The sequence below is a fragment of the Meles meles genome, chromosome X, assembly GCF_922984935.1.
Source record: "Meles meles chromosome X, mMelMel3.1 paternal haplotype, whole genome shotgun sequence".
Taxonomy (NCBI): Eukaryota; Metazoa; Chordata; class Mammalia; order Carnivora; family Mustelidae; genus Meles; species Meles meles.
In genome coordinates, this window is record NC_060087.1 from 112,721,223 (window position 1) to 112,749,219 (window position 27,997).

Below are 27,997 nucleotides of genomic sequence, written 5' to 3' on the forward strand. Positions count from 1 at the left end.
ACAGGATTGCATTTTGCTCACAGTGTTTCTAGAGAGACAATGACAAACTCATTGAAGAACTGTCCAGAAGTGGTGACCTGGCTTGGGAGAGATTGGAAAACTCTTTCTTGAGGATGAGATTAAAATAACCAAGGGAGGGAAACACTAAGACAACATTTGAAACAGTTCTTTCTTCTAATGAAAATGTTTATGGAACACACCCCACATCCAATCTGTTAGCATATTCTGTTGGCTCTTGGCTCAGATTACAGCAATAATCCAACCATTTCTCATCACCACTCTGCTACTGTACTGACCTAGCTCCCCATCTCTTGCCCGATTATTGCAATCGCCTCCTAGCAGATCTCCCTGCTTCCATCCTCACCCCTCAGTCTACTCTCCATGTAGAAGACCAAATAGTCCTTTGGAAATGTGTCTAATCATGTCACTGTGGTGACTTCCTATTTTATTCATGGTGTAAGTCAAAATCCTTACAAAGACCTATGAAGGTCTTGCTTGGCCTGGTTCCCACAACCTCTCTGACTTCATCTCCTGCTCTCTCTCTTACTTAATCAGCTCCAGCTACTAGTCACAGTTCCTCCAACTAGCCAGGCATTCTCCTGTCTCAGGGCTGTTGCACTTGCTGCTCTCCCTGACAAGAACACGCTTTACCTAGATATTTGTTTGCCTTGCTCTGCATGCCCTTCAAACCGTAAGTCAAATGTTTCCTTCTTGGTGAAGTACTCTCAGCTACACTTTTAATTTATTTTCAAAAAATTTTTTGTTTATTTGTCAAAGAGAGAGAAGACAGAGCACATGCAGGGGGAGCAGCAGGCAGAGGGAGAAACAGGCTCCCCATTGAGCAAGGAGCCCAGCCTGGACTCAACGCCAGGACCCTGGGATTGTGCTGAGCCACGCAGGTGCCCCTCAGCTACACTTTTTAAATTGCAGCAATTTTCCCACCAGACACACACTTATGTATCTCCTTTCTCTGCCTTATTTTTCATCACATCATTTAATCACTGTTTAATATTCTATAGCATATTCTTCTATACAGTAATGGATATATAAAATATGTAAAAGAGCTGCTGTCGTTGAACCTGGCAGGAATTGGGTGGACATGAACTCTATCCTCTCTGAAGCCTGGGTAACTGAGTTAACTACGTAGAGATACATTTGCAAAAGAATGCTGGCCAAACCCTGGAAGCACCACTACTGAGATATTCTGAACTCAGGGAGGACAACTCATAACTTCTGGGCATTGTAAGACTATTGTGTGTAAGAAGTAGACTCCATCTGGGTTGCGACTTGAGGCAGAACTAGAGTCAGTGAATACAAAGGAAATGTACACAGACAGACGGGGGGGGGGGGGGGGGGGATCAATCAAACAATTTGAAATTCTCAGCTTGTGTCATGAAGTGGTGGGTTCCTCATCCCTGGAGGTGTACAGAAAGAGACTATTAGCTCCGCTGTGAAGGAGACTGTGTGCTGGGTTGGGGATTGGACCACACCACCTTGACAATCTTTGTAGCTGTGAGATGCTCCGGCCAAAGTTATGTGAGCTCAAGGATGAGGGGTAATTTATATTTGTTTTTTAAACATGGGGAGAGGATCTTTGGCCTCTGTTCCTGGCATCCCTGAGATAAATTCTGCTCCTAAAGGTTCATTCCACCCTAACAGAGATTCCATTTCCCAGAAATTACCCGATGCTAGGCTGATGATTAGAGGCCAGCCAGGGGTAAAGGGACTGATTCCCATGGCAACCAGGTTGAAAAAAAGTGCCATGTGGAGCATTGTCAGCAACAAGCTAAGGTTGCATTATAAATAGATATTTAATTCATTGAGATAGTTTGTGACGACTTCTGCATTATAAATAGATATTTAATTCATTGAGATAGCTCTGACAGCAAGTAGGAAAGTTAGCTCCCAAAGTCGCTCTTTGTCTTTAAGTATTTCACAGTTAATTGACAACTATTTTTTTCCTTTCTAAAACATGTAGAACTTGGTTCTCTTGAAAGAATGGTATATGTGAGTGTTTTTAGAAAACCAACTCACAGTCCAGTGTCACAATATTTCTCACTCTTTGTTTCTCATTGAAAGGTTTATCAAAATTTTATCTGATTTAATGAGCACCTGTATTTAAATCTTTTTGACCTAGAAGACCCCGGGTTCAATGTCTGGATTTCACAAGAGTCTCTTTTCTGTCATTTTTGCTTCTTCTTCTTCCTGCTCTTCTAACTCAGAGGCTTCTCTAGATTTCAGAACTTGGCCCTCTGCTCTTTTCTTCCCCTTTCTCTTTCCCTTGGTTAACAGCTACGGTAATAACTTGTTAACTTGTACAACCCTGCCATTAGCCTTGATAATATACTTTGGAACACCTGATGACTGGAAAACAAAATCAGACCTGAACAAAGGACTTCTATCCTAAAACCAAGGACCAAGAACAAGCCTCACATTAGTGTTCAAAATGTACAGCTTGATCGAGGGTTAGGGATTAAGAATTTGAAGGCAAAGTGTAGTGCTCAGCAGAAAGCAACAATTAGGTTTTACTAAATTCAAGTGTAAAAACACTTTTGAAATGTAATTTTTAGAAACACCGTAAGAAATTAGTATAAGCCACTAACAGAATCTCATCAGATGGAAATCAGAGTGAAACTTTGTGCTTCTACATTCCAAAGAGCTTAATACAAATTAGTCTATAGTATTCAGTGTTTCATTCTCTAAGGATTAAGGGAAATAAGATACATTTTTTCCCCATTAAGTTGCTGGGTAAATAAGCTTCTTAATGTAAAATTTTATTTTATTTTATAATAAAATTTTATTGTAACCTGGGATAAAAAAAAACTAACTGTGTGCAGCACCCCTGTGCATTGCTCTACTGAACAGTGTTATCTTAGAATTAAACGGTGTTGGGAGGAAAGGAACTTTAAGGGTTAGGTTTGAGGAATCATGACCTCCTCTAGGACCTGTAGGTCAAGAACAGGTTTGAGGAACTAGGTAAGCCCCCTTCCCTAATCCAATCCCCCTGATGTATACTGAATTCCCACCCATGGAGCAAATGGCGTGTTGATCCAGGGAGGAAGATCAGGAGTTCAGAATGCAAGCTGGTATCCTTCTGGAGTCCTGGTAGCATGCACCCCCCCCACCCTTCCTGCTCCAAACAAAGCACTTCAACCACCTTACTTGCTTAATCACTCTCTGAGATCCCACTACCAGAGGCCCATTCTTTCAGAAAAACAAAACTCTCTTCAGGGAATGGCAAAATATTCAGCTTTTATTAATCATTTACACTTAAGAGTGAATTAATGTACACTCCATGATTGTTAAGTAAGGGCCACAAAGCACACTTCATCAATTTCAAAGTTCTGCAGAGGGCTAATCCTAATGTTTGAAAGCAGGCATATTATGGAACTAGAAGTAACACAGTAAAAAAGATATTCTTTCTTTTTATTTTACTTTATTTTATTTCATTTTATTTAAATTCAATTAGCCAACATATAGTACATCATTAGTTTTTGGTGTAGTGTTCAATGATATACTTTCAATGTTTGCCCTCCTTGGGCTGAACTTGGAGGGAATATTGCTGTCCATCCATCCATCCATCCATCCATCCATCCATCCATCCATTCATCCATCTGTGAGATTGAAGGACAAAAGGACATTCTCCTCACTGAACTGTGTCTCAAACTAAATTAGGAAGTACTCTTTTGGAGCCTTCCCTCCTCCCCCACCCCATCCTTAAACTCCTTCCTTTGTGCTAGCAGCCCCTGCTCTCTTATTCTGCCATGAAGTTCAGCTCCAATACAACATTTCCAAGCTATAAGTGAACAACACACCCATGGAAAAACCACTGCCATAGTTTTCGCAGTTAAATAGTGAATACTTTTTAATTCAGAATACATTTTTAACAGAATTTCATGCACCAGTAAATCAGTACAGTGAGGAGTTACAGGGGTGGGGAATCTCTCTTCAGGAAACATCTCACCCTGGTAGAGCTCTCAACTCCCAGAATCCCTTTGACCCAGCTCAGATGATTAGTGGCCAAGGAACAGTAGATGGGGTTGACTCCCGGTATAACCAGTTGGATTTGCAGGTCTCTGAGGATAAAAGAGAGAAAAGCTCTTGTAAAGGAGGAGACTATTATATTGGGACTGGCAGTTCCACTGAGGTTCCCTGAGAGCTGGTGTTGGCGCCTGGTTCTCCTTCTTGATTACACTCTTCCAGGGCTATGGTCTGGTCTCTTCCATCTGTCTCTGAGTCCCTGTGTGGAGAAAAAGACATAACTAAGGGAGGATCCAAAACCAATCTGAAAACAGGTTGTGTTATGGGGCTCAGGTATTTTTTTTTTAAGATTTTATTTATTTATTTGACAGAGAGAGATCACAAGTAGGCAGAGAGGCAGGCAGAGAGAGAGAGCAGGAAGCAGGCTCCCCGTGGAGCAGAGAGCCTGATGCGGGGCTCGATCCCAGGACCCTGAGATCATGACCTGAGCCGAAGGCAGCGGCTTAATCCACTGAGCCACCCAGGCGCCCTGGGGCTCAGGTATTTAAGGAGCATTCAGGTCATTGTTTTTCCACCAGCCCTGGGTTTATAGAAGGATGCTGACAGGAGGCATTTACCTGGTTTGGAGTCGAGGCCACTTCTTCCACTCTATGGCTAGCACCACCCCCAAAGCTACAACTACCACCACAATCAGACTACTTCGGACAATGTTCCCCACAGTGCACTCCTGAGCAGCAGGGCCTGTGATGACAAAAGGGCAGAAACCAAGGCCATGGAGATTAGCACATATACGTTTCCCCCGATCTCTTGTTGCCCCCTCATCTGGCCTCCTCCAGGGTTCCCTTGGGAGCCATGTTGAGAATGCAGAGGGGTTGATTAGAGCCAGTGCTTATGCTGAGGCAGACACTGCCCTCCTCTTGGGGGTGGAAAGGGCCTTGAAAGTAGAGACCTGCTTGTATCTCTGGGTGGATCTGAGGTCTACCGCCTCACCATCCCTAGGAGAAAGATGATCACACTTGAAGTCTCAGACTCCAAATCCTCCCTCTTCCATTTTTGGTGGTCTCCATCTGGACTATCATTGGGATCCCAGGTGGGTCATGCCAGGGCCATGCAAGGATTATCCTCTCACCTGCAGCCCCCACCAGCTCCAGGGCATCACTAGGCTCTGACCAGATATCAGGATAGTCCTGGAGGCGGTAGCTGCAGCTATAGTTGCCAATGCCTTTTCCTTCTATGTTGTTGATGACGAAGTCCCCATCCTCTGAGAACTGCTGAGGTGCTTCTTCTCCATCATGTTCTAGGACAAATTCAACACCTGGCAGGGGTCCTCGACACTGAAGGGTGATGTCCTTCCCCAATTTGAAAATGGTGCTGGGCCACGCTGACAGCAAAGGCTTAGGGGGTTTATCTGCAACCAATCAGGACAACCAACCAGAGTTAAAAGTGGTTTTGAGCCCTCTTAGGGCTAATTACTTCAAAACTACAAAATCTAGACTATTACTGAGGTCTCCAGGACCTTACCAGTCACCCAGATCTCCAGGAAGTCACTGTGATTAGAGGCCGCAAAGGGAGCAGAGTCCAAATAATAAACACAGCTATAGACCCCAGAATCGTCACCTCTCACAGCTGGCATCCAGAAGTCAGCCCTGTACCCGTTTGGGCTCTGTTGCTCCAAAGGATCTTGAATGCCCTCCTTCAGCAGGACAAATGTTGAGTCTGGCAGTTCCCCTTGGCAGCGAAAAGTCATATTTTCTCCAGGGGCCACAATGCGTCCAGGCTGGGCTAAGAGGCTGGGTTTAGGGAGCAAACCTAGAAGAAATTAACTCCTGGTCAGAGAGAGGAAGCCACTTTCCAGTGTGCCACCCCTAGAGTCTGTTCAATAAATAGGAAAGACTATTGCTTGCCTCTCCTTGGTCTCTTTGAAAACTATTGCCATGAGCCCTCTTGCAATCCGTTCTTTCTTCTCTATGCTCTCGTGCCTGTTCGAGAGCACCATCGCCTTACCTGTGACTATGAGTTCCAAAGTGTTGCTAGGCTGTATCTTGATAGAGCTGGTCCAGTCAGGGTGGTAGCAGCAGCTGTAACGCCCTGTGTTAGCACCAGATATATTGGTGATGGGAAATGCCCCGTCATTACTGGTGGATCCCCAGAGCTGTACTGAAGGGGCTTCTCTTTCTTTTTGTAGAATGTACCCTACTCCATGGACTGGCCCCTGGCACCAGAGAGTAACATTCTTCCCCATAGGAACCACAGAACTGGGTTCAGCAAACAACAATGGCTTGGGAAATGTGTCTAAAAAGAGACCAGAGATGTAGTGCGTAAAGTTACTTATCACTCACTGCATTAACCCTTCATCTTTCTCCTTCTGGATACAATAGTACCCCCCCCTCCATGCTCTGGCCTAGCCTTCTACCCTTCCTAACCCCTACTCCAGGTGTCTCTGTCCCAGTCTCATAACTTGTTTGTTCTTTTTTTCCCCATATCATTAATTAGTTGATTATTTTTTCTTTCTCAAATTTTTACTTAAATTCTAGTTAGTTAAATATAGTGTAATACTGGTTTCAGGAGAATTTACAATTCATCACTTACATATAACACCCAGTGTTCATCATAAGAGGTGTCCTCCTTAATCCCCATCACCCATTTAGCCCATCCTCAATATACCTTCCTCCATCAACCCTCAGTTTGTTCTCTATCCTTTAGAGTCTCTTATGGTTTGCTTCCCTTTCTCTTTTTTTTTTTCCTTCCCGTATGTTTATCGGTTTTATTTCTCAAATATATCTTGTCTCTTCTTACCAGTCACCCAGATCATAATGGGCTTGCTGATTTTTGATCCCCTATTTGACATGGTTGTCTCATAGTAGACACAACTGTAGTTCCCAGAGTCCTCTGTTCCAACAGCGTGGAGCAGAAAGTCAGCTGAGTTCCCAGAAGTGCTCTGGAACTGTAAGGGAACATGGGTTCCCTCCTGAAAGAGGGCAAACCTCATGCCTTGGAAAGCCCCTTGGCAGCGCAGGGTCACATTCTTCCCAGGAAGCACCACAGGACCTGGCTGTGCCAGAAGAGTGGGTTTGGGGTAGAATTCTGAAATTCAAGAGATCACAACATGAGAGAAGCCTGCCCACCACTTTCTGCAGATTACTTTTTTAGCATTATTATAATAAACAGTATGTGTTTATTTAGCAAATTAAAAAATACAGAAAAAAACTAAAAAAAAAAAAACACGATTCTACCACTCAAAGATAACCATTCTTTATACATGTCTCTATATCTCTTTTTCATTTTTTTCTTTATGTGACCATGTCATTGTAGCTGTAACTATTTACATAATTAGGATCCCATTGTATGCACAGTTGTGTAGTTTAATATTTTCCACTTAACTTTATGTAGTGAACATTTTCTTATGATATTAATCAGCCTTTGAAAACTATCATTTATAATGGCTGCATAATATGCAGCTGTCATTTCAAGGTCTTTGCCTTTTCTCTGGCGGCCATCCGGCCCGCCAATCTCTGACAGCCCAGTTAAAGAAAAAGGGAACATTGAGCCCAAAGCTTAAGGCTGAGCCACCAAAAGATTTCAGAAGTAGGGCATGTGAGTTTGGAATTGTGGATTGGACACCCCCATCTGCCTCACCTCTTTTTTTTTTTTTAAAGATTTTATTTATTTATTTGACAGAGAGAGATCACAAGTAGGCAGAGAGGCAGGCACAGAGAGAGAGAGAGGGAAGCAGGCTCCCTGCTGAGCAGAGAGCCCAATGTGGGACTCGATCCCAGGACCCTGAGATCATGACCTAAGCCGAAGGCAGTGGCTTAACCCACTGAGCCACCCAGGTGCCCCTCTGCCTCACCTCTTTCCCTAGAATTGAATAACTTGCCTTTCCCCTCTCCTTTGTCCCTTCTCTCTGTATTAGTAATAATAGAATCTGCTGCCTTGCATGGACTATTTACCATGTGCCAGGCACTTTCCTAAGCATTTTCTGGGTGAGTTTTATTTTTATTTATTTATTTGTTTGTTTGAGTAGGCTCCACACCCAATGTGTGGCTTGAACTCATGACCTTGAGATCCAGAGTCCTGTGCTCTAACCTGGTGACTTTTAGAAGGGGCACCTTTCCTCTCCCACTGACAGCCCTTCCACCCACCGTCTCAGGGTCAATCCTGTCTCCATCTGTGTTTCCCCTCTCCTGACCTGTCACCACGAGCTCCACAGGGTCACTGGGCTCAGACCAGATAGCAAAGTCGTAATAGCGGCAGCTGTAATTCCCTCCGTCACCAGTGCCCACTGAAATGATCAGAAAGTGAGCTTCACTGGCCCCTGGACTTGCCCAAGACTTGTCACTGGATGCTATTTCACTTCCATCTTTGTAAAGAATAAAGCTCATGTGCTGCTGGGGAGTGGAGCAATTGAAAGTCACTCGGGCACCAGGAGTGACCATAGGGCTGGCCCATGTCTTGAAGAAGGGCTTGGGGTACATTTCTAGAAGGCAAAAAACAAAAACATGACACAAAACCGAATTAAGAAAAAAGATAGCTAATATAGCAACTATTGGTTCCTGGAAGCTGCTTTGTTTTCTACATTACATTCAGAAGTAGGTGCATTTAAAAATCAAGGCAAATCCACTTTGTAGATGGACTTCTCCCAGGGACTCCTGTCCCCCCACCCCTCACCTCCTCCAGCTAAATCCTCCCTGTCATCAGGGCAGGCAATAGAGGCTAAAACAGTGAACTGCCATGAGGGTTCTGCTGGTCCTCTGAGGCTCAGTTTGTCCATTTGGGCAAGAAAGGGAAAGGGTACCTGCTTCGCCTCCCTGGAATATTTGGCCTATATCTAAATGAGATAATTGATATGAAAATAATTAGAAAAATTAAATCACCCTCCACAAACCCCAGCTATTAATAACGATTATGGCTATTAATATCGTGCAGCCAGAGGCCCTGGCACTCCCAGCGCCACGCCTGCCTGGCTCTAAGATTGGACACAGGCTCCTAGGACCAGCAGCAAAGTTTGCTGTGGGGAGAGGAGTATCTGACCCAGAGCTTTGCTTCCCTCCTCCCCCCTCACACACCCTTTTCAGCTCTACCTTTTATGACAAGCTCTAGGGGCTCACTGGGCTCAGACCACTTGAAGGGGTGCTTTTCAGTGTGAGTACGGCAGCTATAATTGCCTTGGTCTTTATCCTCCATTCTTTGGATTGTAAAGAAGGCTTCTCTCCCAACGGCTCCAAGTTGCTGGACAGGTTCCTGCACTCCCTCCTTATACAGAACAAACTCCATGCCTGCCAGCCATCCTTTGCACCGGATTTGCAGTTTCTGGTCCCGGATTGGGGGGGAAGCAGACATGACGGGTTTGGGGAGGATGTCTGGAAAACAAAATGGGGTGGAAAAGGAGGCAGAAGTTTGGAGGTGCCTAGATGAGACACTTGGAGTCACTTTGTCAGGGAAAAAGAAATCCATCCTGGCTTGGCCTTTGGCTCATCCTATTAGCCTCCTTTCATTCTCTTCCCCACCCCCTCCCCCATTTCAGGGCCCCTCCTCTCCTACTTGCAGCATAAGCCCAGTGGGCTCCAGGTCGTTGTGCATTCCCCCACCCTTAGGAACACTTTTGAAGTCACAGGGCACTGAGGGTCACCCCGAGAGGAACCTCTGCCCTTTCTTACCTGTCCCCACCAGCTCAAGTGCCTCACTGGGCTCCGACACAGCCATCTCCTCCCACGAATGACAGTGGTAACTCCCAGTGTGGCTCTGGGTCAGGGCGCCAAGGGGGAAGGCAGCCCGGACCTGTTCTGAGGCCGGGCGAGTTGCAATCCACCCGGTCCCGTCCTTCAGCAACACAAACTCCTTAGTTGAGCCAGAAGGGCTTCTGCACCAGAGGGTTAAGTTCTTCCATGGGGCAAAAGGGAAGTTGGTCTCTGCCCAAAGCTCAGGCTTAGGGGTTGGCATGATTATTTCTAGAAACAGCAGAGTTAATGAAGCCATCATCCCTCCTCCCTCCCCTCCCCCTTTCTTTGCCCTTGAACCCCCTACCCAGATAGATCACAGTGCCCATGTCCCCTTTCAACACAAACCCAAACTCTTTCCTTCCTTCTGTAGGTGCTGGGGAAAGGGGAAGCTTATGTCTCAGCTGAGCCCCAGAAAAGTGCAGAAGCTTGGGGGAAATTTTGCAGGCAGAAAAGCAGAGTTGGAGGCTAAATTTTGCCTGCAGCTTTAGCAAGTGCCCCTTCCTGGCTGTTCTTCCCTCCCAACCAGTCACTCCCGGGCCACTGACACCGACACTCTGTAGTTATTTCGGATCTCCAGGAAGGAATGTCCCAGTCTGGAGCAGGAAAAACTCACCAGTCTCTTCTGTCAATACCCCATTGCACAGTCCTGCAAAAGAAACTGCTGCCAGGGCTCTGCCCCCTCCCCCACGGGACTTCACCCGGCCTTCTGCCCAGGCCCCTTCCCCACCCCCTTGTACTCACCACAGCAGAGAAAGGCTGTGACTATGAAGAGCATGGTGACCCCTTGAGCTGTTCCCAGCAACCAGGCTTCTCTAGTGAGACCAGAAAAGAGATGAGAGGAGCTGCTGGGGTTAGGGGGAGGGCGGAGAGAAGGGGGCGGCAATTTATGTCATTGGCTTACTCACCACCCAATAGGGATTGGGTTTGGGCAGGATAATGGGATATAATCTTTTCTGACATCGATGACTTTTCTTTTTGAGGGCCTCACCACCTACAAACCTCTTGCTCTTTCATGACCCACGTGCCCCCCGCCCCCTTCCCCCTCCTCAGCCTATATCGGATGTCAGCTCCCCATGGCCCCTGATTAGGCTGTTGCTGGAATTGAATTGTCAGATGTGAAAATGCTTTTGTAATTACAGCTCTCAGAACCTTTGGAGCTCAGAGTGATCGGCAGCTCTGGGTGGCGGGTGTGGGGGTGGAGGAAAAAATCTTGGGTGTTTCTCGGTCATCAAGTTTAAGTTTGGAAGCAGTTTTTATTATGGCAGTATTGGTCCTCAGACCGACCTGCCTCACCTGCCTTTGTTATGGAAGGGTTGCCTAGGCAGCCGCAGTGAATTACCTGAAGATTGTCAGTGCTGAGCTAAGCTTGTCAGAGAGTGGGATCTCTCTACCCCCACCCAGATTATGACTAGCAATGTGCAGCAGCTTCGGATTACGGGGTCCTGTAGAATTAGATGACATTAAGCCAAAATCCATTTGGCAATTTGTACTTAGAAAACACTGACCCTCCTTCCCAGTCAGGAAAACGTGCTTTTCAAGCTGCTTTCTCTGAAATCTGCTTCCAAAGCTCATTCTTTGATGCAGTGGTCCTGAGCTGAGGTGGGGCGCTTGAAGGTACATTTGTTTTCTGGCCCCTGGTTTGGAGGTTACCCCAAGGTGCAGAACTCAGGATGGAGTCTGAGGACAACTATGCCTGGCCCCCTACTGAGACTTTTTGAAAATGCGAAGGGTGGTGGTTTTTGCAGAAGATTTAGGGGACTCCCTTCTAATTACCCAAGCCTCAAATCCTGGTGGGAAACACAGACACACACAATGACAGTCATAATCCATTGCATATTGAATAGTTCCAGACACAAAAAGGCCCATGATCATTGTGAGGGGGCTACAGCCAGGTGCAGAAGGTTGGGGGTAGTAGGTAAAGCCTTCAGGGACTGAGGTCCCCACCAACCTAGTAGCTGTCATTTCCCCTCCTTTTGTCAGGCAGAATCGCCTGAGCACAGGCCATGGGGATCAGGGAGAGAGGAGGATGGCCCAGGGGACACAAAAGGATCAAAGGAAATGGCAGGATGACCTGTTTGGTTCACCATTTTGTAGTTCAGAGGAAGTAGTTTGATTCCCTGGCCCAATCTACTGCCTCATTAGATGCCCATCCAGGTTAGGATTATATTCTCAGGATGCTCTGCACAGATGGTGGGAGGCCAGAGCGGTAGAGAGACTGGTTTCTATGGAGATTAGGATGGACCATGATGCTCCCTAGCCCTTGAAAGTTAGGGGTAAGGGTGAAAAGTTGGGATGGAAGTTAAATAATACCCAGGGAGACAGGACAGTTTGGCTTTTTACAAGAGAAGAAGCTCAGACTAAGTTCATTTGGGAGACATCAATCATCTCTGAGGAACAGGTGGTTTGGGAGGGAGACTTGGACACCCTCCTGGGTGGGGGTAGGGGGACAGGGAATCAGTGAATGAGGTTCTGATTGCTTTTCCCTCTGAGATTAATGCTTTTCTACCTTCTGGCTTGGGTGCTGACTTCTCTGTGAGGTGAAAGAGGAACAGCTGGGATGAGAAAGTCTTGTTTCTTAAGCCCAGAAGGTGGGGGATATGAAGAGTGTGACCCTGTGGCTTATCTCAACTGGGGTAGGACTCATTCTGAGTCTCTGGGGAGCCTAGACTCAGCTAGACTGAAGAACAGGGGGCTAGGACAAGACAGTTACCTGACTCTGAGTCTCCGACACTTCCACCTTATCCACAGCACTACCAACAGCAAGGCAACAAGCTGTATGATTAGGGACAACCTGATAGCTTCATTCAGAACATAATTCCATGTGAGAAAGCCTGTGGCCAGAAAAAACCAGAAGCAGGTGTCTTGATAGGGAAAGGGGGAGGGTGAGGAGGAGGAAGAAGGAGCTGGTTATTGAAGGCGAAGGGAATGTGAGACAGAGTGGCTTTATTTTTCATGAGGAATGGAAGTTTTGAAATTGTCCTGCTCAATGCCTTTGAGTGATTATGAGACCACCCCAGGGGAAGTGTGCCCAAACCCAAGGGCCCTGATTTACATGCCCCTGACTCCCCTTTCCATAGCTTTCTGGGCACTGCTTCAGGATCCCTGAGGTATCATGACCAAAGCCATGGGAGGGCAACCCTAGGAAGAGTTGTCCTCTCACCTACTGGCCCCATCAGCTTCAGAGGTTCACTGAGATCTGAACAGATGTTGGGGTGTGCCTCTATGTGATAGCTGCAAATGTAGGTCCCTGTGCCTTTTCCTTCAGCATTACTGATGATGAAGTCTCCATCCACTGAGAATTTTTGGAATGTTGCTCTTTCTTCCAATTCCAGAGAAAATTCAAGTACTGGATGAGGTACTTGGCACAGAAGGGTAATGACCTTTCCTAGCTTGAACATGGTGCTGGGCCAGGCTGACAGGGAGGGTTTGGGGGACTTATCTGCAACCAATCCAGAAATCAGAGTTAGAATAAGTGACCTTGAACTCAGTACCACTTCCCCCAACAAGCTTCTCACCTTCCTATTTGATCTTTCCTGTCTTTCCACTTCTACTAAATCAGTGGTCTCAAAATTTGACCGTGCTTTAGAACCTCTTGGCTCACTCCTCCGTACTCTAAAGATTCTTGGATTTCTACATTCTATCAGGGAGACCTCATAGCTCTAAGTTTCCCCTGGCCAGAAGGAAAGTAACATTTCCAGGGGTCACAATGAGCCTAGGCCATGCCAAGATGCAGGGCTTGAGTAACAATCCTGGGAGAGAAGATAGGTAAAGTTTTTGGAAAAAATTCTGCACCAACTTCCTAGTGTATTTTTCCTTGACTCATAACTCCAAAAGGGTACAAGTCTGCTAGCTGCTTCTTAGAACACTGTAATGATGATAAATACAAATGACATTTGTTAGCACTTGCCTACAACCACGAGCTCCACAGTGTTGTGTGATGTCATCCTGATGGAGGTCTTCCAGGAGAGGAGATAGTGGCAGCTATAGACGCCAGCATCACTATAGGTCACATTATGGAGGAAGAATGACTTGTTGTCATCAGTGTTGGTGGTATCCAAGAGCTGAAGTGGTTTGTCTTCTCCTTTCTTATAGAGTGCAAGCCCCACTCCATTCACTGGCCCTCGACACCAGAAGCTCACGTTCTCACCCATCTGGACCACAGGACTGGGCTGAGCAAGTAGCCAGGTCTTGGGGAAAGTGTCTAGGATGAGACCAAAAATATAAAGGAGTAGTGGTCTGACGCCCCCTTTCACCACTAAGGGTTCTTTTTTTTTTTAAGATTTTATTTATTTATTTGACAGACAGACCAGACAGAGATCACAAGTAGGCAGAGAGAGAGAGAGAGAAGCAGGCTCCCCACTGAGCAGAGAGCCCGATGCGGGGCTCGATCCCAGGACCCTGAGATCATGACCTGAGCCGAAGGCAGAGGCTTAACCCACAGAGCCACCCGGGTGCCCCGCACCACTAAGGGTTCTCTTCCTTCAGTACACCCTTGGAAAATCCTGTCCTAAGCCCAGTTGTACAAATTCTGCTCCCTTTCCCACTGTTAGCCCTGGCTGCATGATCAGGTTCTCCACGTGGCCCAGAAGGAGTTGTATATCCTTAGCCCCTAACATAGGTCCCCTGGCATTCCCCTCTCTTACCGGTCACCCAGATTTTCAGGATATCACTAAGGAGTGAACCCCTGTATGACCCATCATAGTAAAAACAGAAGTAATGTCCAGCATCGTGGATTTTCAAAGCCCGGAAGAAGAAGTATGCCTCATTTTTTATTGGCCTTTTGCGGTAAAAGGATTTCTCCAAGTCTTCAAGCCTTATTAGAGCAAAGGTCATGCCATAGATAGGTCCCTGACATCTGAGCTTCAGGCTTTCTCCAGGTGCCATAATGGGCCCAGGATATGCTGTCAGAGTTGGTTTGGGATAGAGTCCTAGAAAGGGAAGAGACCCTGAATTAGAGATAGGATGATTCTTCCCTATTATCTCTTAGTTTTATTTTCCTAGTTTTTTCTAAAGACAAGGAGTGGTAGCTGAACTTTAGCCTCTACTCCCTCTCCCTTCCTTGAAACTTAGCTTATTCTAGGAGATAACCAAGAGCATGTCCTCTCCTCTCACCAAACTTTATCAGCTCCACCGAAATGTATAATGCTGTGTCTCAGTGGAATATCTACATTTGTAATTGCCTGTATCTTTAGGTTCCCGAAATGCCAAATGTACTTCTTCCAACCACCCAAGAAATCAAGCTTCTGAAAATGACTTTGATTTCATCTTTGTAGAGCATGAATACTACTGCAGAAATAAAAATGCCCTTTGAACACATTAAACCCACATAAGACTCTACTTCCAACAAGAGATTGGAAGAAGCCAATGAAGGATTGGCCAATAAGTCTTTGACCCAAAGAAATCTCTCTCAATGAGGTCACACCTTCTTTTCCATGTATTGTTCCCTCAAGGGGATCATACTACAAAATAGAGGGCAAAAGTTATTCTCATACCATTCCTTCTTACCCACTGCAATCCCAGGTAGACCCACCAATCTGTTATTGGAAAGATCAGCCCTGTCATACGCTCACTGAGCATTTAGGATGTGTCAGGCATCATGTAGGTCTAAGGATGTACAAGTAAAGAAGACACAGCTCTTATCAGCAAAGTGAGGGATATCAGTGTATAGTTAACCACAATAGTGTATGTTAGTGGAATCTACTCAGGAAGTACATTCATACAACAAACATCCATACACACTGTTCAAACAGTTTTTGTTATTCAATCCTCATTAAAAAGCTATACTAATAAAATTAATATCTACCATTTATTGAGAATGTATATGCCAGGCACTGTACATATATTATATTTAGGCAAATCCTCACAACAACCCTGTGAGGTAGGCATTATTATTATACCAATTTTGCACATCAGGAAACTGAAGCACAGAGAGGCATCATAGAGTAGGTTGTATAGATACTGTTATCCCATTTTAGAGTAATGGGGGGAACCGAAGCACAGAGAGGTGAAGTGACTTGCTTAAGATCACACAGGAAGGAGGTATCAGAGGTGGAACTAGAAACCAAGATTACTGCTTCTAAGTCCAGGTTATCTTCTGTGGCACCTATTTAGACTGATGGAGGAACTAAAGCAAATTTCTAAAGGATCCAGGTCACGGGGTGGGCAAACTGGGGCAGGAGCATGTATCTGGCATTTGAACATTTTGGGGAGACTTCTGCTGTGTCTAGATCTTGACACTGTCTTACTAGATCTACATACACAAGACTAAAGTAATTTGTATAAAGCCATTTCTAAAATACGAGCTATCACTTTTTACAATTTTTGTTTACCACTGAAACTAGCACAATTCTATTTTCTGTGCTTAAAAATAATAATCACAAATACAATAAAATGCAATTAAAATGTAAAAACCAGTTTATAATATTGCAGTGGCAGTGCCTGGCACATAGTAAGTGCTCAATAAATATTAGTCAAATGAATGAATGAAAGCATGATATTCAACAAGTAGAGAACAACAGAGCTGTGATGAGCTGAAGCTGCTGGACATTTGACTGGGCTCACTCACTAGCCTGAGTGAGCCTAGGTGATTGGCCTCCACACATCTGCCTGGTAGCATGTGTGATTCTAATTTGCATCTCAGGAAAATATTAAATGACTCTAGCTTATAGGCCTTGCAGGGCCTAGGACCTGACCAAAGAAAGGAAAATCAGAAACCCTGGTTCATCCAGCCATGATTCCGGGGACAACAATCATCAGACCCCAGCAGCCATAGCCACACCCACCTGCAACAATCAGCTTCAAGGGGTTGCTGGGCTCTGACCACAGAGTGGGGAGCATCTGGATATGAGTGCGGCACATGTAAACCCCTTCACTTTCAGGTGTCATGTTGGCAATGGAGAATATGGCCACTGTTCCAGTTGGGATTTGGTAATCCATGAGCTCTGCATATCCCTCTTTGAACAGCATGAACACCAAATCCTGCAGGCAGCCATGGCAGAGTATGTTAACATTACATCCAGGAGGAGGGGAGGTCTCAGCCTGGATCCAGAAGATGGGCTTGGGCAGCTGGCCTGGAAGGAGAGAATGAACTGGAATTCAGGTAGGGCAAGGACAGCACTGCTCAGTGAGCAGGAGAGGAGAGCGCTACTTAAATGAGCGTTCTCTGAATAATCCTTTTTTTACCACCTTTCCTTCCCCCTATCTGGGGTGTCCTCTATGTTGAGAACTTGCTCTCTAGATCTGTTCCAGAGACTGCATCTTCATCTGCATTGCCAATAGAGAGTAGGCCCTTACTAACTGTGGAATGCTTGCATGTATGCATTCATGCATTTAAGGTAAATGAATGAATTAAACAAATATTGCTCTGGGAATATTTGAATTTCAGGAGCTGGAGTTTATTCTTGATTATCTATTACTGTCTTCTTACCTGCTGCCTCCAGCTCTAAAACTTTACTGGGCTCTGACCAGCCTGTCTCCTTCCAGTAGCAGCACCTGTAGAGACCTGCATTGGACTTAGTAAGGGCACCTATAGGGAATGAAACTTGGAAGGTCTTGGAGGAAGGGCGGATCCAAGTCATTTGTGTCTTATCCTTCAGCAGCAGAAACTTGCTTGAAATCCGAGAGGGGCTTTTGCACCAAAGTGTGATGTTCTCCCAAGGAGCCTGGGGGTCGTTGGTCTCTATCCACAGCTCCGGTTGAGATTGCACCACTGTCATACCCAAAGATCACAAAGATATGAGCAGTCCAACCCTCTCCCTCCCATAATGTGCCTCGCAATGTCCCTTAAAATTAGCCCTGACTCAGATTCTTCTTTTTGTCTTCCCTTGGGAATAAGAGTGTCTGCTTGTGTGGGGGGTGGGATAGGGCTCCTAGGATATTTGTTTGAGGGATTCAAGTGAGTTGGGGAATACAGTGCAAGTCTGGTTTCCATTCCACCTGAATTGAGGTTTTTTACTTTCTGTGGGAAACCAAGTCATGAAGTGACGGGTTCTGGTCCCCAACCAGCTCAGTCTGGGAATTATCTTTGTGGTCTCCAGGAGGTTATATCCAGGGCCATGGAGGCAGCTGATATCTTGGAACTTCCAGGAAGAAAGGTACCTGAGGTGGCAGGACTCACTTACCTATTGATGTCATACCCAGACTCAGCCCTGAAAAGAGAGATAATGGTAAAAAAGGGCTCCCATGTTGACCCCACCAACCCTCAATTCTCAATACTCTCTTCTTTCTCCCTCCCCAAAGTTCCCAAACATAGGGGTACCTGTGACAGGGTCACCTGCCCCTCACCCCTTCCTTATACTCACGAATGCAAAAGAGCAAGACACTGAATGTCCACAGCATGGTGGACCGTTCCCCCAGCCTGTCCAGGGTCCTGGGGCCTCTGGTGTTCAATGTGCGCTTCAAGTCTGGAAGGACTTTGCCCCTCAGCAGGTGGTGAAATCTAAAAGCAGAGGTGTTTTTACTCAGCAGACTTGTCCTGCTCCTCAAAGTTTAGTTTGGATCACTAAAGTACTTGACAACCCTACCTTCCACTCCTTCAGAGGCATGAAAGGTACTACAAGGTTACCTTGCCCCCTTTCTCCACCTACTTCTCCCTGCACCCAAGGTCTTTGCTGGCATCTAAGATGTCAGATCTGTTGAAATATCTGTACAGCCCTGGAATCTCAGAGGCTCAGAGGGTGTCCTAATCCAGGCCAGAGGGGAGCCCTTGGGAGGAGAGAAATGGGAGATGTAGAGTCATCCTTTTAGATCCTGTATTATATATATATATGGTCTGTGTCCTCCAACAACCTAGCAAAGGAGGCTTTCCTGCCATCCCCATTTTGCTGACAAGGAAACTGGGGATTAGAAGGGGTATATTTAATTTGCCCAAAGTTAGAAGATTAAATACCAGATATTAATATAGTAACTCCAATGTCTATTCTCTAAAACTGGTATTTAAACACCCCCTTTCTTACCCTTCTTCACACCTTTGATCTCATATCACCCAGGCGTCCCCTTCTGTGGATTGCCTCAGATGCAATATTACTCTCATTCTTAACTCTTACCCCCCAAAGCTCAAAACCCCCATCTCAAGTATGTGTTGGAGAATCAAGCTACTTGAGTTAATTAATGTAAGGTGTAAATGATGCATTTGCTGCCCGTAATTTTTAAGCATTTTTGTTCATTGGTCCTAAGGAAATATGGTAAAGATATCTGAATTCAGGGAAGCCTTTTCATTTTCCAAAAAAAATCACTATTAACTATATGTACACTAGATAGACCCTTTTGGCTTTCTTGCCTCTTCTCCAAGACTGCACCCAAAGTATCCTTTTGCCCAGGGAAGGTGTATCCCTACCACACAAACTCAAGCTAACTCTCCTCCACCAGAGTCTGAGGTCCTGGCTGTTTCACCCCATCTCAGTAGAGTGGGGGTAAAGGCAGCTCCCAGAACAGAAAAGGGCTGATTTCCCTTCCCAGAATGGATAGCAGCACTGTAGCCTCGAATTTGCTCCAATGCTAACATTGGGTGGGATGGCAGAGCAAAAAAAAAACAAGAAGATTCATTTTCAAACATCTGGGCTGTGGGGAACAGGTGGACCTTCAGAGATCCAAGGAAACAGTTACCTTTTGCATTTCTGGATGCTCAAATTACCCTCTCTGAAATTTTCTTATCTGTAAAGTTGGGGAGTAATACCTACCTAGGATTGTTTTCGTATTGGATGAGAGATAATATTTGTACAGGACACATGGTAAACATTTCATCACAAGGTGGCTATTTTTCTTCTTACCCAAGGGGGTATTAACCTGGTGTAGGACCCTAAAGATGTTCCTTCATCTCAGCTTCTTGTCCCCCACTCCCCTTAGATCGGCCTAGCCCAGGCCTGGGTTTGAGTTCCATCCTGTTGCTTTGTTTCCCCAAGGATTTATTGGTGAAGCCAAGTTCTACTGCCAAGGGAAAGGTTCAACCTGGGACTCTGCCCAGAAATGCCAGCTGAGATTCCCGGCTTGCCACTTAGACCCCTAAACCAGGGTTTTGCCTCCTGGAGACTTGAGTGGAAGGAGGGAAGGGGGCTTCTCAGCATGGCTAACCCCTCTCCAATCACTAAGGAAACCATACCATTTACATCCAGCCCAAAAGGTGAATCTTATGCCCAGGGAATGTGGGAAACTGCAGCAAGCTTCAGGTTAATTGGACCCGCCCTTTTTTGGCCTTTCACAACCCCACCCCCACCGCCAACTTCCACAGTCTAGTCCTTTAACCCTCCCCTTCTAATCCACCCCAAGCACTTTCCCCACCCCTAGGCAGCGCCTCAGTGCTTTTGAGGGTGACATACCCGAAATGTCTAATGGCTCGCCCCCTGCATAGCTCTGAGGGCTCCAAGAATCAAAGGGGTTGGGCTCTGCAAGGTGCCGGGTACATGCTTCGCTGAGGGTTTGGAGGGAAGACTGAGAAGGAAAAAGGAAGGTGTTTACAGTGCCCAGAGATTCTTAGCGAGGCAATGCTGGATCCGTGGAGGGACGGAGAAAGGGAGGAATGGGGAGCAGTTTGATTTGCTGCAATTAGTTACAGCAGGGAGACTATTTCGGGGTTTTGTTTAGGATCTGAGGGATAGTATTTAATCTTCAGCCACTGGGCAATGCGCTCATTTGCAGGTACTTACGGTAGTTGAAGGCCCGCTCCGCCGTTTGAGATTCTCCAGTGAGCTCCCCCAGATGCAGCAAACTGCCGGGCATGAGAAGAGCTGTCTAAGGACAGCCTCTAGGGCTCCGCGCGCCGCCTCCTTCTCTCCCCCGCCTGCTTGCTGGTCCGCTCCAACCTCCTCCCCTCCCTCTGCCAGGCTCTGGAAGCCCACCTACACCAACTCTGCCTGACACCTGCAGTCCTCTGACGACCCGGATTTCAGTGCCCTTCCCAGCTCTCTGCCTCTCCTGACTCCCTGCAGAGGTTGCTGGAGCCAAATTCAGGCCCCTGCCCCCTCTCCTGTCCCTGTGAGTTTCACTGGGTCACTGTATTCTGGAGGGGAGAGGGCCAGCTCTTCAGACTGCCAAAGCTGTAGATCCCTCCTCTGCAGATCCCCAATGCCTTTAAAGGGATCTCCGGTCTTCCCTTGCCCATTTAATGGCCCACTTATGTATAAACATGGCCACCATGATTTAAATGCCTCTGGGCCCTGGGTAGATATTAGTTCTAGTCTTCCTAGCAACCCTAGGAAATGTGTGACTTCCCTCAGTTTTACAGATGAGGAAACTGAATCTCAGAGAGGGTTAAGAGACTTGGACAGCCTCCAGAGTCCAGCTTGGGATGAAAGCCCAAGCTTTAGAGACATACTAATCTAGATGTCAGTCCAGGTTCCACTATGCAATAGCCGAGTGACCTGAAGAAAGTGAGGTAAACTTCTCTGAGTCCATGTAAAAGAGAACAGCAGAAGAGGTTGCATGGGGCTTTGTTGGAATCATGCAAGTCAAACTGATAACAGTATACCCGGTACCTGGTAAGTGCTCAATAAATGGGAGCTGTTGCTACCAGTACTGTTATTAATCTGTCAGCCGTTCCCCACATGTCCTAGAGTAACGTGCTTTCAATGATGTAGACAACCTTCCACAAATGTAGTTGGTCACGAAAGACTTTTTGAAGTGAGAAATGTACGGATAAGATACTAACCAAAGCTCCTGACGTATATCATATGATGGGATTAAAGTGCAGCATCCAATAAACGGGCAGATCAACCAATCATCGTAAGAAAGAGCCAAATTAATGATAGAAGATCGCTTTGTGCATCAGGTGATATCAGTTGTGGCTTTCTGGCATCCTTTGTTCTTACACACCATTATAAACTGCAGATTATCCCCCCAAAGAATAGCATAGGCATATGAATATAGATAAATGTTTTTGGGGGGGAGCAGGTTATTTAAACTTTCCAAAACTCAGTTTTTATTTGTAAAATGGGATAATAATTGTACTTACTATTACACAGAGTTTTGGGTCATATTCAAAAACAATCCCCCTGTAAACCACCCCAGAGTGCCTGGGCCACAGCAGGCCTCCATTAACTCAACAAACATTTGTTGAATATTTCCTTTGTGCCACGCATTGTCCTACCAGCTGATGATTTAGAAAGAATGGCAGTTTCTGTTCTTTGATTTCTTGTTTTTATTCTTTAGTTTCTCCTCTTAAGGAGTTTGTAGTCTAAGGATAAACAGCGGTGGAAAACACATAAGCAAAAAAAAAAAAAAAAAAAAAAAAACCAAAAACAAAAACACATAAGCGATCGCCAAAGGAGGAGGGGCCATGAGAGCCAGAAGATTGCAAGGCCTGGAGAGCTGCAAGCCGTTTGCTGTGACTGTGTGCCTAACTAGGACAGTGGAGCCAGTGAGGGAGGCGGAATAAAGGTTCCAGAAACATCTGAAAGGTAAAATTGGCTCAACATGATGATCATTTGGAACTTGGTAGCGATAGTTACTGTCAGTATAACCCGTGCCAGTTTTCAAAACATGTGTATAGAAATCACTATGGGGCGCCTGGGTGGCTCAGTGGGTTAAGCCGCTGCCTTTGGCTCGGGTCATGATCTCAGGGTCCTGGGATGGAGTCGGGCTCTCTGCTCAGCAGGGGCCTGCTTCCCTCTCTCTCTCTGCCTGCCTATCTACTTGTGATCTCTCTCTGTCAAATAAATAAATAAAATATTAAAAAAAAAAAGAAATCACTATGATAGTACCAGGCACTAAGTACTTTATAAATCTTGACTCATTTTCTCCCCATAACAGCACTATGGGATAGCTATCATTATCAGCCCCATTTTACAGATGGAGAAACTGAAACACAGTCAATTGAGCAAATTGCCCAAGGCCAACAGAGCAAACAAGTGGCAGAACTAGGACTCACATCCAGCCAGTCTGTATTTACAGTCCCATGTTCTCATTTGTCTTGGTTTTAACATATCTATAAATCGGTTTTATATAGAAAGGATTTCTAAAACTTTTTATGCAAAATAAGTGAACCTCTTAGCTCTTTCATGCTTTCTTTTTAATGAAGTATAATTGACATACGTTATATTAGTTTCAGGAGTACAACATAATAATTCAATATTCATGTATATTTGTGTACTGCAATCCCATGTTCTTTTTAAAAAATTATTAATCTATTTATTTATTTGAGAGAGAGAGTACGTGGTTGGGGGGGAGGGCAAGAGGGAAAGGGAGAAGCAGACTCCCCACTGAACAGGGAGAAGTGAGCATGACAGAAGACTACACTTCATTCCAGGACCCTGAGATCATGACCTGAGGCCAAAGGCAGCCGCTCAACCAGATGAGCCACCCAGGCGCCCTGCAATCCCATGTTCTTAACCACTACCCTAGGCTACCTCTATGTTGAATGTTTAGAATGAAAAAACTAACATAATTAATTAATAAAAGCCCAGTGATGGGTATTAAAGAGGGCATGTATTGCATGGAGCATTGGGTGTTATACACAAACAATGAATCACGGAATACTACACTGAAAACTAATGATGTACTGTATGGTGACTAACATAACATAATAAAATAAAAAAATTGAAAAACCAGATTTTACTTAGGAAAATAGAAAAGCACCGATCAAATGCGCTGTTAATAATGTAGGAAAAAGGCTTGATAGTGTCCCCTTGCGCTCTGCAGGTCCTTGGGCTAAAACTTGTGCTTTGGACCAGCAACCTGAATCTAGAGTCAGATTCCCCAGTAAAATTGGCTGTGGAAGCCTGCAAAAGGTCTTGGGACTCTGTAGGTAAGAACATGATTCACCCTCATCTGTTGTTCTGGGACACTATGAAATATTGAAGGGACTTATTATTCAGGTTTCTTAGACGCGAACCCATTCAAACTATAGCTGGCACTTGAGATAGGAGAGGTTTCATCTCTAGGCTCCCTCTGTGGGTCTTGAATCTTGCAGCCTGCCTGCAGAAAGAGAAACAGTCTCTGGACAACTTTCTAGAGAAAACTTGAGTGACCCAATATTTTAAAGCTGGTGATAGGGGCCAAGCAACTCTAGGGCTGAGATTTAGCTAGGATAGAGTTCTTGATTTTGGCTCTGCTGACTTTCCCCCATCAGGAATCCACTGGGCCTGTAGCTCTGTGACTCCGAATCTTAAACACACACACACACACACACACACACACACACACACATGCACCAAGAAATCTGGGATTCTCTCCTGGTTGGTTAGAGACAACTGATACTAAAAAATTCTCTTTCATGGAATGTTTTAGGAATGATCAGTCTCATTCCTAAGGATCAGATCCCCTCCCCCCGACCCTCCATCCCCTTAAACTGTCCAGATGGATATGAGAGGGCTTGTATGAGACCTCCCAGCCTCACCGTCCTGGGGCAGGTGTGATTCCAGAAAATATTCCAGAGCCATACCCCTTCTCACTTTCACATCTTGAACATGGGGGCTGGAATAGAGTTTCTTTTGCCAAAGCTTCAGAATCACGTCTTATGGATTATGAGACAACTGTTAAATGTAATATTTTATTGAGTACATACTATACCCATAGAAGTAAATTGTGTGGTTGAGTGTAGAGGTGGGACTAATGTAATTTGTAAGAAAGACTTTTCTAAGCTCCAAAAACTCTCAGTTTAGAAGAAAAGAGCAACTCTCTTACAAAAGCGTAGTGAGAACCAGAAGAGTGCTAGAAAAACTTCAAGAGGGCAGGGCTTGAAAAAGGAAAGACATCAAGGGCCAGATACTGCACACAGGGTGGTCTGGGAGTCTTTCTCCATAACTGAGTCCAGTGTAGGAAGAAGAAATCTTTTTAAAGTTAAATCTGACTTACAGTAGTCCAGGCAGGAGAAGCACAGGGCAAAGCTGACCACTTCCCAGTGATGTAATGGAACTGGCTAGCCTTGGCTCAGGAGAGCTGAATGTGTACACCTCATCCCAACCCAGAATTCACTAATATTATTTTGGCACCTTAAGATTGGCTATGGCCAGAGAATTTACGGTACTGAATAAGCAAATGCTACAAATCAGGTGTTTTGTTTTGTTTTTCCTGCCACAGAGCTGTTTGTTAAACATTTACTAGCAAACCACTTTCTTTCAGTTTTATGTTTTAGGACAGTGATTCTCACTGGCAAACAGGAACTACCAAGAATCCTGACAATTTTCTTACACCCGCAAGAGAGCCATGAGCGTTGTGACCCGCTCCCCCTATCCCCCACTTCACTGCTGTGGCAAACCACCTAAGGACTGTGCCAGACCTTTAGAGTATCCAGTGCGTTCAGAAGGTTGCTAATATTTTAGCACCCCTTTCCGTCCCTAGTAACCCATCAACCATCACCCTCTTCTACAAGGGAGAGGGTATGTGAAGTAGCTAAGTAAGCAATTAAGGGGGGGACTGGACAAGTGGTGGTCTGGGACTGTGGGGAGACCCAAGAAGACAGATTAGGTTCCCACAGCAAGACTTGGTTGAGGTTTGAGCTCTGGAGGTGGGAGGCACCTCCTTTTGGTGGTAGAAATGGAAGCTGGGCCCTGCCCACAACTTGAGTTTCAACTTATCCTTTGTCAAGCATTTCAATTACTAAGGGCACAGTTTGGGGCACTAAGTCACTTCCAGAAGCTATAACGGAGGGTATTTTCAGGACCTTGAGGGAAGATTCCTAGAATAAATCAAATATGAGTGATGAACCAGAACTGAAACATTTAATCAGAGCACACATTGTGAGCCACGAGGCATTGTGAGCCAGAAGACAAAGAGGCCTGCACGATCAGGCTCCCAATGCCTGTCACAAAGCAAACCAGCAGTGTGATTACCCAATTGAATTTAACTTAAGATTAATGGGTGGACAGAGAAAATGAGGTTTTGTCATGTTCCAATCGAGCAGGGCCACAGGGTTTTGTTTGGTCTACACAACATTCACCAAAAAGGTAAACTACTGACCCAGTGTTCCCTACCATAGTCCTCCTAGGGTCACAGGTTGCCTTTTATTTATATGATGAACGGAGAGAAGATGCATGTGAGCTTATATGTTATGAGTGTCTGGGTACATGGGAGTAGGGTTTCAGGGATAGATGGATAAAACAAAGGTGGGCTCTGAGGGTAAGCTGCCAAGTATTTCAGTGTCCCCTTTTCTGGTGTTGGATGAAGTTGATGGCCCCAGAAGGAGGTTAGGCCCAGCTTCACTGGCTGGTGTGGGCAGGCAGAGGGGCTCCTATGAGCTTAGGTCTGACATAGACAGGATACTTCCAAGTGCTGGCGCCAGAAAAGCTTTTATTCTGCTTCCAAGCCTATCTTGCCTCCAAGTCTGTCTAAATTGTAGCCATTTTCATGCGTTGGGGAGGAGGAGGAAGAGGGGAGGGACTGCTGTTTGGGAACTTTTAATTACTTTTCCAAAGGAAAGTGTAGAAGTCAACAACAGAGTTCTTTTAATCCCATTTATTGTATGATTAACCAATTATATAATTAAAGTTAAATGGAGATGTGTAAATGCAAAAGCAACACAAATTAGCAATTTAAAAACACATCATGTCAACATCACCCACTGTTTACAATCTGTTTCTAAAAATACCAGTTTATAGGCAATCATTTCAATATGCATGCATCTTTCCCGGTTCTACTTGTATTGTGCTCTAGGATACTGTCAAATTTTCTAAAAGGTCCAAGTACCCTTAGCAGAGAGGAGGGAAGACTCTGTAAACAAGTCTGTTAATACAGTTTATTGCTTTTGTATTTACAATAAAATTATTTTTCCTATTTTAGCCATTAGATTCCAGAGTCTCCCTATTCCACCAAATTATTATCTTACTATATTCACATCCTCTCTCCCACTTACCCCTCTTTCATTCTTCTCCTTTTTCATTTTTACTTTTCTCACACAGAATAGCTACCTAGCTAGCTAGCTACACTCGACTTGGTCAACGTTATATTTGTTATTTCATTTTTCACTAATTACACTGGCAAAAATGCAATTAATCACCCAACTAAGATCCACATTCTATTAAGGAACTTGGCTTTGTAAATCAGTTTAGTCCACTTCTCTCCAGGAACGCCCTGTCCCTGGGCTGCAGGTGTTTCCAGTAAAACCAAGAGTTTCAGAGTTCTGCTAACAAATGACTTAAAGCCATCTTGATTGTCAAAGATTCTTCTTTCACCCTCAAATAGGGGCTCTAGATCTAGATGAAGATCCTCAGACCTTCATCTGGTAGTAGATCTTGCTCCAACTTTCTCTCTCTTCCACTGTAAGCAAGGCACAGGGAAGCGTCAGCCCCTTCTTCACCTTATTGGAAATCAACTCACCATTTTTTTCCTGAGCAACTTGCAAGATTATTTCTTTTTCTTTCAGGTTTAAGAACTGTACAAGTAGGGGTAACTGGGTGGCTTAGTCGGTTGTGTCTGCCTTTAGCTCAGATCATGATCCCAGAATCCTGGGATCGAGCCCCGTGTCAGGCTCTCTGCTCAGTGGGAAGTCTGCTTCTCCCTCTCCCTCTGCCCCTCTGCTTGTGTGCTCTCTCTCTCTCTCTAGCTCTCACTCTCAAATACATAGCTCTCACTCTCTCTCAAATACATAAACAAAATCTTTTTAAAAAGAGAACTGTACAATTATGTGTTTTGGACTGTTACTTTGACAGTTGCATTTGAGTAGGGACCTATAAATTCTCTTTATATGTAAGCTGAGTTCTATGCTTAGCTCTCAACAACCTTTTCCAGTAATTTCCTTAATAATGTCTTTAAGGTTGCTCTCATTCTCTGTACCTTCAGGGATGCCAGATACACGGATATTGTAACTCTTTGATGTGTTTTCGAGATCCATTACCTTTTCTTGTACTGTGAAGTTCTGTTTGCTTCAAAAGTTTTCAACTTTTGAGACTGAAGCTCAATTTGGTTTTCATCTGGACCAGTTCTCTCTTCCATGATATTTATTCTGTAATCTTTCTTTCTCAAGGGTTTCTTTTAGCCCCGTGACCTCATCCATCAGTGTCCTGTAGTCTTTGATGAGCTTTACCTGCCTGCCTTTTAAAATGCTCACATGGTCCTGTATCACTTTCCAGGTGGTAAACATCAGCCCCCTCCTGTTGGCCTTTTCTCTGGCTTCTGCCTGCTGCTCACTCTTCCAGGCCAGCTGTATGTCTTGATCCCTTAGGTCCCTGGTTCCTCTGCAGCACCGCAGTACTTCTTGCTTGTTTTCATCATTTTTCTCATTCTCTTTTAAGCTTAGTTTTTGTTTCCTATTTTCCTGCCCTCATAGCTGAGGCTTCTTTTGGTTTTGAGGTGTTTCCAGAACTCAGCCATTTGGTTCTGCACACAACTGCTCTCTCTGTCCTCTCCAGCAGAAGCTTAAGAGCTGAAGG

General features: G+C 45.1%; 1 protein-coding gene across 1 annotated transcript; it reads right to left on the reverse strand.

The window, feature by feature from the left end:
- Positions 1-3,904: 3,904 nt before the first annotated feature.
- Positions 3,905-27,560, reverse strand: IGSF1 (immunoglobulin superfamily member 1). Its single transcript, XM_045994828.1, has 21 exons — positions 27,463-27,560; positions 20,342-20,422; positions 18,002-18,138; positions 17,822-17,848; positions 17,128-17,409; positions 16,484-16,771; positions 14,345-14,629; positions 13,609-13,902; positions 12,862-13,140; positions 12,412-12,532; positions 10,443-10,513; positions 10,315-10,347; positions 9,639-9,929; positions 9,063-9,341; positions 8,171-8,458; positions 6,778-7,065; positions 5,986-6,273; positions 5,503-5,790; positions 5,111-5,389; positions 4,599-4,722; positions 3,905-4,240 (listed from the first exon to the last, which is right to left on the reverse strand). The coding sequence occupies exons 1-21, from the start codon at positions 27,558-27,560 to the stop codon at positions 4,120-4,122; spliced, it is 4,242 nt and encodes a 1,413-aa protein (XP_045850784.1). The 3' UTR covers positions 3,905-4,119.
- Between the last annotated feature and the right edge of the window lie 437 nt (positions 27,561-27,997).

Bases quoted from the DNA above. Each gene is read 5' to 3' on its own strand.
- IGSF1 (XM_045994828.1), bottom strand. From the start codon at position 27,560: ATGGAAGAGAGAACTGGTCCAGATGAAAACCAAATTGAGCTTCAGTCT. The intron at 17,410-17,821 runs GTAAGTGAGTCC...TGGGTATGACAG, and splicing joins TCTGGGTATGACATCAATAG to TGGTGCAATCTCAACCGGAG. The intron at 14,630-16,483 runs GTGGGTGTGGCT...TTCCCTTTCTAG, and splicing joins CTTGAAGCTGATTGTTGCAG to GACTCTATCCCAAACCAACT.